A 7,432-nucleotide genomic window follows, 5' to 3' on the forward strand; every position below is an offset into this window, starting at 1 on the left:
TCACCTACCCTTGAGTGAAACATATGCAAATTTTCTTGATGACATGTGTCCTTTTAATCCTGTAAATATTTCTCCAAGTATTCTTAATGGTAGCATGAAAGGTACACACTTGTGGAAACAAAATGATACATATTATCACTTTGACACAGTACCATACCTAAAGTGTTCAATACACATATAAACACAAATACAAATAGGTGAGAGTCTGAGGCGATAAGAGATAGAGACTAACCTACACTGCTTGCTTAGAAAGATTTGGTGCAAGAACCTTGTCCACTTACATTCTCTTTGCCCAAACACATGGGAGATACATGGGACGTTGGGGTAGGTTGTCAAAAGCAAATGTGTCTTTTCACATTCCACTCCATGTGCCTAAACGTGAAGAATGCAAGCAAACAGACAAGGTTCTTTTTCCCTTTTTATCATTGGGGAAGTGTTCCGTGTGGGAGAATCATGCAAGGACTAATGTGAGAACACACAAAAGAATCAGTCATCAGGATAGGAGAGTCATTTTGCCTCTCATGGGTTTGGGCTCAGCCTCTACACTCTCCCACTAAAACCATTTTCTCTTATTATTATTTTATTTATTTCTCATCACACGCATGGATGGATGAATGAAAAGGCCAAAAAAGAAATAAAAAAAAAGGGCTTAGGTGGAGGATTTTTTTTGGTAAAGAGCTTAGGTGGAGGATTGATACATATAAATAAGCTTATCCTTAAGTAACAGTTAACGATTGCTCTCATTTTCAAGCAATTAGAAATATCTTAACCCGCCCACCCAAAAAAAAAACAAAAAAAACAAAAAAAAAAAGTGAAACTAGAAAAAGCGAGGACCTAACTTTTCATGGGAAGGGGTAGGCAATAGGCGTAGATAGATAGATAGATAGTGTGGTCAGTGGTGGGCGACCTCATCATCTATTAGCATTTTTATCTTAAATTCCCCAACAGAGCTCTCAGTTTCTGGATATCAATTTAGGGTTCTAACGTTTTGTAGTTCCTACAGAACTCTTCTTCAACCATCCCTCTCTTTGTGCTCTTCCTGCTTGTTTCACGCGATTACTGGACTTCTGGATCTGTTTCAACAGGTAATTTCCCTCGTGTTATTATTATTTTTTTCCTTTAGTGTTTACTTTGGAAATTGTTTTGTTCTGCTTTTCGTATGCTTGTATTTTCTGATCTTCAGGAAGAAAAAAAGAAAAAAGAAAAAAAGAAAAAAGAAAAAAAGGTAAACGTTGAATACTAGCTCTGATGTTAGAAGAATTTCAGTGAACCTTGTAGGTATCTTAAGGTTGGTATCAGGTCGGGCATTAGAAGGACATTTATGAACCTTAATAGTTTGCTTTTCCTTTTTATTTTTGTTACTGAACTCAATTTTTAAGCGATCCTCCTCGCTGTTGTACATTTTCCTGTCTCTCTTTTTTTTTTTTTTTTTTTAAAGGAAAATTTTCTTCTTTAAGTTGTGTTTGGGAATTCTTCCCCTGGGAATTTGTACTTTTGATTAAAAAAAGAATTTAAGGGAGAAAAGAACTTTTGAAGGATCTATGGATGCCGACATCACTTTCCAAAATATGGGTATATTGCCAAATGTTTTTCCTTGGGCTTTTTCTCTTGGACTAGGAAGCTGTAGCCAACCCTTCTTGGCCATTCGTAAAGAAGATGAAAGCGTTAGAGATTAATATTCGTCTTGTTCTACTTTAATGATATAAGTATTTTCTCTGAGTCTGATTGAAACAATTCAGTTGTCCTTACTGAATTCTATTTTGTTTTCTGTATTTGTCTTGCGGCAGTGGCATAGTGGCAAGTTTTGGCATCTATATAACACCCTTTGAAGGTTGTTTGGTATTTATTGGGATCATGGTTCATTAAAGAAGCTGATTTCTGGAAGTTGAATTATCTTCATACAAGAGTTTTGTGAGAACTTAGTGGGTTGTGCTGGGGTTCTGATCCAAGAGAACGTTAAGAGTAAAAATGGGTCGGTTATGTGATTTCTGTGGGGAGCAACGATCAATGGTATATTGCCGGTCTGATGCTGCTTGCTTATGTTTGGCTTGTGACCGGAATGTCCATTCTGCGAATGCCCTTTCTAAACGCCATTCAAGGACTCTTCTATGTGAAAGATGCTACTCGCAATCTGCCATAGTTAGGTGTCTTGAAGAGAACATATCGCTTTGTCAAAATTGTGATTGGAATGGACATGGCAGCTCATCCTTGGGTTCAGCACATAAGAGGCAGACAATTAACTGTTATTCTGGGTGCCCTTCTGCAGCAGAAACTTCTAGGATCTGGTCATTTGTTCGTGACTCCCCATCGGCAGATGATTCAAATTGTGAACAGGGATTGGGTTTAATGAGCATCGACGAGAACAATATCAGTAATTTTTGGGGGCCTACTGAAAATGACGGCACGAGTGATTTTGCTGTTGCAAATGGAATGGAAGATGTGGAAAATGTTGATAAGTTTTGTATGTCGATGGGATCCTCTTCAGTGCCTGCACCGAACCCCATGCCATGCATTGCAGATCAGCCATCTGGGTCTGTGGATCCAAGAACTATCAAGGTGACTTGTCACTTTGGAAATAATTTATAATCTAAGAGGTGCAAAGACTTTCGTCTTGGAAATCTCAGGAACTGAATGCACGGGCTGAGGACAGTCTACCAATAACATTGTGGTACAATTTGCAAAAATGCAGGGAGATGGGGCCACAATCCAATTTGGTTTCCATGGAAGAGATTTCCTATGCTGGGGCTGACTGGATGACCATAACTATTCCTTCTATAAACATTTTCTCTGGATTGTTCCCTTTTGTTTTCAGATCGTCTTAAAAGTCAAACAGTTTCAGTGGTTGCATGAGAGACTGGAATCAGTTGTACATGGGGCAGGCTCTTCTCTAACCACTCCTTTTTCCTTCTCTTGTAAATTATTTTTCTTCTCTTTTAAATTTTTTTGTTGGTGGTGAAAGACCTTTTTCTTTGAGGATGGAATCTTTCAGCCCATTCCCATTTATGTAGGTTCTAGTCCCCTGCCTGTGTACTGCATTGAGATGTTGTCATTGGTAGACTGCCACTATATTCTCCCGGTCAACTTCCTAAACTTGTTATTCTGCATAAATCTGTTGCATTTCTTGCTACAACTGATATGACTTGCATTTACCTGCATAAATTTTACTGATGCTCTATGTTTTTTATGTGGATAAATAATCTGGTTATTAAAAAATATGGTAATGCTTTTGAAACTTGCCGTCTTAATGGAAAACAATAACGGGAATCAGTAATTTTTGCAGATAGTAGAAATATGTTTAGTTTCATAGATTTGACAAATGGCTTTTGAATACATCTTTGTGTATTTCTTGGTCCTAGTTCATAGTTTTGAGTATTTCTTTGTGTATTTCTTGCTCCTTATATCATTAACTACTTTAAGTTTTGCTTATTTTTAAGTTATCCCTGAATTCTCCGCCAGAATCTTGAAATCCTGAATGTGTTCTAATTTGGCGTATGGCTAATTGTGTCATAATCACATTGGTGGCATCTTCGGAGGATGTAGCTAAATTGACTGTTTTCTTATACAAATAGTGTGGTGTGGTTCAATGCTGCAATAGATTTTCCTTTATTAGATCCAATTTTAAGTGACAGATAAAAGACTCTTGTAGTTATCACTTAATTCTGTTCAGTTATATTCAAGAAGTAATAAATTTTTTTATTCCATTTCTAACAGTTTTTAAGCTTTTGAAAACCTTTTCATAAAATAAAAATAAAAAAAAGTGTGAAACACCTTCCCAACCCCACCCCCCCCCAAAAAAAAAAAAGAAGAAAGAAAGAAAGAAAGAAAGAAAGAAAGAAAGAAAGATGATAATAGTAAACTAAGCGCTCTCTTTTCCATTATCACTTGAAAAAATTATTATTATTATTATTATTTTTTATTTATTATTATTTTTTTAATGCAGTTATACTGTCCTGATACAAAAGTCTTTGGAGTCTGTGAAGATAATGATCTTTTTGAAGATCTCAATGTGGATGACTTTGATTTGAACTTCGAGAACTATGAAGAACTCTTTGGTATGTCTCAAAATAATCAAGAACAACTTTTTGAAAATGGTGGGATTGATAACTTGTTTGAGACAAAGGACATGTCTGCTGTGGATTCCAACAGTCAGGGCGAATTTACGACAGAGGTTTTCTCCATAACTCATTCTTTGTTGCAGAATTTTGCATCTTTCTTACGGTGAATAAGCTTACTGTTAATTGTTACTTATGGACTGCAAGATTTACTTTAGTAGTGCTCAGATGGGTTTTTGTATTTACTTGATAGATCCATTTGGTTTCATGGATAAATTCTACTGGATTTGCATGCCTTTGGATCATCTTTTGTTGCTGTACAATGTTCTTGCAATAACCTTTTTTTTTTTTTTTAACAAAAAATTTGAAATCTTCCTATGCCCATTTGTTCACTTGTTTGATTCACCAAAATTTTGCACATTGTATGAAACATTTCCACTGGAACCGCCTAGATACTTGCTTCTTGTAGTAACAATAAATTTTGTGATAACAAGAATAAGTTGGCCTTTTTGCCCCTTCAAATATCTGCCCATGTCTTGGGGCTTATTTTTAGGAACACAGTCCATTTGTCCACATATGAGAATGCTTCTACAATAATTGTGGAAATGTAAAATCTGTAATTTTATCATCTGGGAAAGCATATCAAACATTACGAACTGAAGAAGGGAGAAGGGTTTTAAAAAAAAAGAATGAAATCATTTCATTCCATTTGGTTTCTGAATGCAACCTTGATGGTCATAATGTCTTTCAAAGAAGCCTTAAGAGGGAGTTGAGATGGCTGCTGATGAATACTTCATCCAAGTGCTATTACATTTGATAAGTCCACCTAGGAGAGCTCTTGATAAAGAAGGCACCTCAAGCAAAATGATAATAATTATTTGATCAATTAAAGTTTTTTCTGGTCCCAGGCTTGTGCATGGTGCATTCTTCTGAGTGCCAAAGAAATGATTTCCTATATTTGTGGATGCAAATATTCTTAACAATAAGTATTTCTGAAGGAGTTAGTAAGCTCAGCTGGTAGTCTTTGGCATGTTGTCTCCAAGACCCGAATCTAGTATCCTTGCACACACTTTGCATGAAATACACTTCTTTGCACTATTTGTGTGCCTCCCCTCCTCCATAGACTCCATAGATTGCTTAATATTCTGTTTAAGCTCAAATTCCCTCCCCAAGCGGCTGAAAATTAAAACCCGTGTCTTATCCCATGGAGTTATTAATGATAGGGGTCTTTTATCTCTGTGCTATGTTTACATGAACATAATCTAATTGCATATATACTTGATCAGTCATAAATCTCTCTCGTGACATCCATATTGTGTAATTCACCATTGTTGCTAAATGATTTAAGCTAGTATCTCTCTGGGATCTTTGGCTGGACAGGTCAAAGCAATGCAGTCGGAATGTAGCAATGCAGCGTCTGCTGATTCCGTGATGAGCTGTAAAACCGAACCAAACCTCTGTTTTGCAGCAAGGCAAGCTCATTCAAGTGTCTCACTTTCATTTTCTGGATTAAACGGAGAAAGTAATGGTGTAGATTACCAAGACTGTGGTGCTTCATCAATGATATTAATGGGTGAACCTCCATGGTTTTCTCCCTGTCCAGAGAACTCATTACCATCAACTAGCAGGGACAGTGCTGTCATGCGTTATAAGGCGAAGAAGAAGGCTAGGAGGTAAATATTTCCACAAAATATTTCATTGACATATTTTACATTTCAACACTTTGTTCTGTCCAATTTCCATTATCCAACCTGAAGCAGTAAAGTATGTATTGAAAGGATAATCTTTCAAGGTACAAGTATATAGTGTATTACTTATGCACTATCTATCACTTGAAATAACTTTTTTCTTCTCTTTTCCCCGTTTTAGTTCCATGGGTCAGTGCATCTTGCATGCGCCCTTCTCGTGAAATGAAACTTACATAATTTGCAGGACTGTATCTGCATTAATTTTGAATGGATTACATCCCTAGAGTTCCATGCAATGAAAGATTTTATTTATTTCCTTCTACAGCCAAAACAGGTTTGAGAAGAAGATCAGGTATGCCTCTCGCAAGGCCAGGGCTGATGTAAGAAGGCGTGTGAAGGGCCGGTTTATTAAGGCAGGCGATGCTTATGACTATGACCCGTTGTGTCAAACCAGAAGCTTCTGAGAGTAAAGTTTTAATCTCTACTTATAAGAAAGGGGTGGGGGTTGAGGCTAGCTTAAGATCAACTTTCGAAATTTCCAAATTGATTTTATTTGAAAGATTTGACATGTTCCCTGCTTCTGTTTGCAATGACAAATTGTGTACCTTTGTTTTTCAGAGGCATTGTTGTCACCTGTAAATTAATATCAAGAAAAGGAACAAAAGGGAAGGGAAGGGGAGGGGAGGGGAGGGAAAGGAAAGGCTGTAGGAGGTGAGTTCGATTCCGAAGCTCAAATAATGGGAATTCAGGTGGACTGTTCTAATATACTTCATCAGCAACTACCTTGGTGGATTGTGATGTCTTCTGATCGAGAATCGAGATAACTGAAAATGTGTCCCCTGCCTCTGTACAACTCATCCTATGGTTGCCAATTCCCTTACCTTTTTGAGGGCATGAAAACATGTTTCACCTTTTCTAGGAAAGGGAAGAGCGTCTCATCTCTGTGCAACTTCACCCCCTCATCCCAAATCACTGCTGATGTGATGTGATCATGTACACTTGTTCTTGTACTTCTCCCCCTAACTTGAGGGGTATATTTACCATGCCAACATGGGTGGTGATACCTTCTGGGTCAGACAGAAGAAATTTATTTTTCACTTTTTTTGGGGGTTGTTATATGTAGCCGAGGGTTATCTATGTACTCAAATATAATTTGTAGGATATTGGAGAAGTCCATGTAAAGAAGGGATTTGAAATAGAGTTGTAACTTTTTCATTTGGGTTTGCAGAGTGTAAATTGGCCTTGTAAGTGTTGAATACCTCCTATCACAGTCATTTTTAGTTATGTGAAATCCTCTGAACACCTAAAGCTTCTTTAGTTTTATGCATTTTTTCATACCTCTTAAGACACCATATAAGTTTTGATGGAAAAGAATAAAATTGCTAGCACCTTAGCACTCTACAGAAAATACATCTTTTGGGCTTGCCTGTTGCGGAGAGCTGATTTAATGTCCTGTCTTGCTTTTGTGGATTCTCTTTGTTATATTTCATTTTAGGTGGCAATTTCACCGACGCAGTGAAACCGTTGTTATCAGATCAATTGGCTTAGTCAACTGGTGCGTACCTTTTTAGTTCTAGGACCACTAAGCCAGGGAAGACCAAGTAAAGGGGCCACACGGGCTGCGTTTGGTAACTCTCTGGAGAAGCAGTTCTTTGTTCTTCCGTTATGCGGGAATACAAGAACAACTCAAAC

At 37.3% G+C, this 7,432-nt stretch overlaps 1 protein-coding gene across 3 annotated transcripts; it reads left to right on the plus strand.

The window, feature by feature from the left end:
* Window positions 1-805: 805 nt before the first annotated feature.
* Window positions 806-7,048, plus strand: LOC122093856 (zinc finger protein CONSTANS-LIKE 10-like). 3 transcript variants are annotated; one of them, XM_042664403.1, is made up of 6 exons: window positions 806-1,085; window positions 1,788-2,556; window positions 3,941-4,168; window positions 5,433-5,725; window positions 6,066-6,238; window positions 6,359-7,048. In XM_042664403.1, the coding sequence occupies exons 2-5, from the start codon at window positions 1,969-1,971 to the stop codon at window positions 6,202-6,204; spliced, it is 1,248 nt and encodes a 415-aa protein (XP_042520337.1). In that variant the 5' UTR covers window positions 806-1,085; window positions 1,788-1,968; the 3' UTR covers window positions 6,205-6,238; window positions 6,359-7,048. The 3 variants fall into 3 exon arrangements, with proteins under 3 accessions (XP_042520337.1, XP_042520336.1, XP_042520335.1); XM_042664401.1 differs by having other exon boundaries at window positions 808-1,085; window positions 6,066-6,206; XM_042664402.1 differs by having other exon boundaries at window positions 6,066-7,048.
* The last annotated feature ends 384 nt before the right edge of the window (window positions 7,049-7,432 follow it).

Source organism: Macadamia integrifolia, chromosome 11, assembly GCF_013358625.1.
Source record: "Macadamia integrifolia cultivar HAES 741 chromosome 11, SCU_Mint_v3, whole genome shotgun sequence".
NCBI lineage: Eukaryota > Viridiplantae > Streptophyta > Magnoliopsida > Proteales > Proteaceae > Macadamia > Macadamia integrifolia.

Excerpts from the sequence above, each read along its gene's own strand:
- LOC122093856 (XM_042664402.1), top strand. The coding sequence starts at position 1,969 with ATGGGTCGGTTATGTGATTTCTGTGGGGAGCAACGATCAATGGTATAT. Across the intron at positions 2,557-3,940 it reads TGGATCCAAGAACTATCAAG|TTATACTGTCCTGATACAAA; the intron begins GTGACTTGTCAC and ends TTTTTAATGCAG. Across the intron at positions 5,726-6,065 it reads GCGAAGAAGAAGGCTAGGAG|CCAAAACAGGTTTGAGAAGA; the intron begins GTAAATATTTCC and ends TTCCTTCTACAG.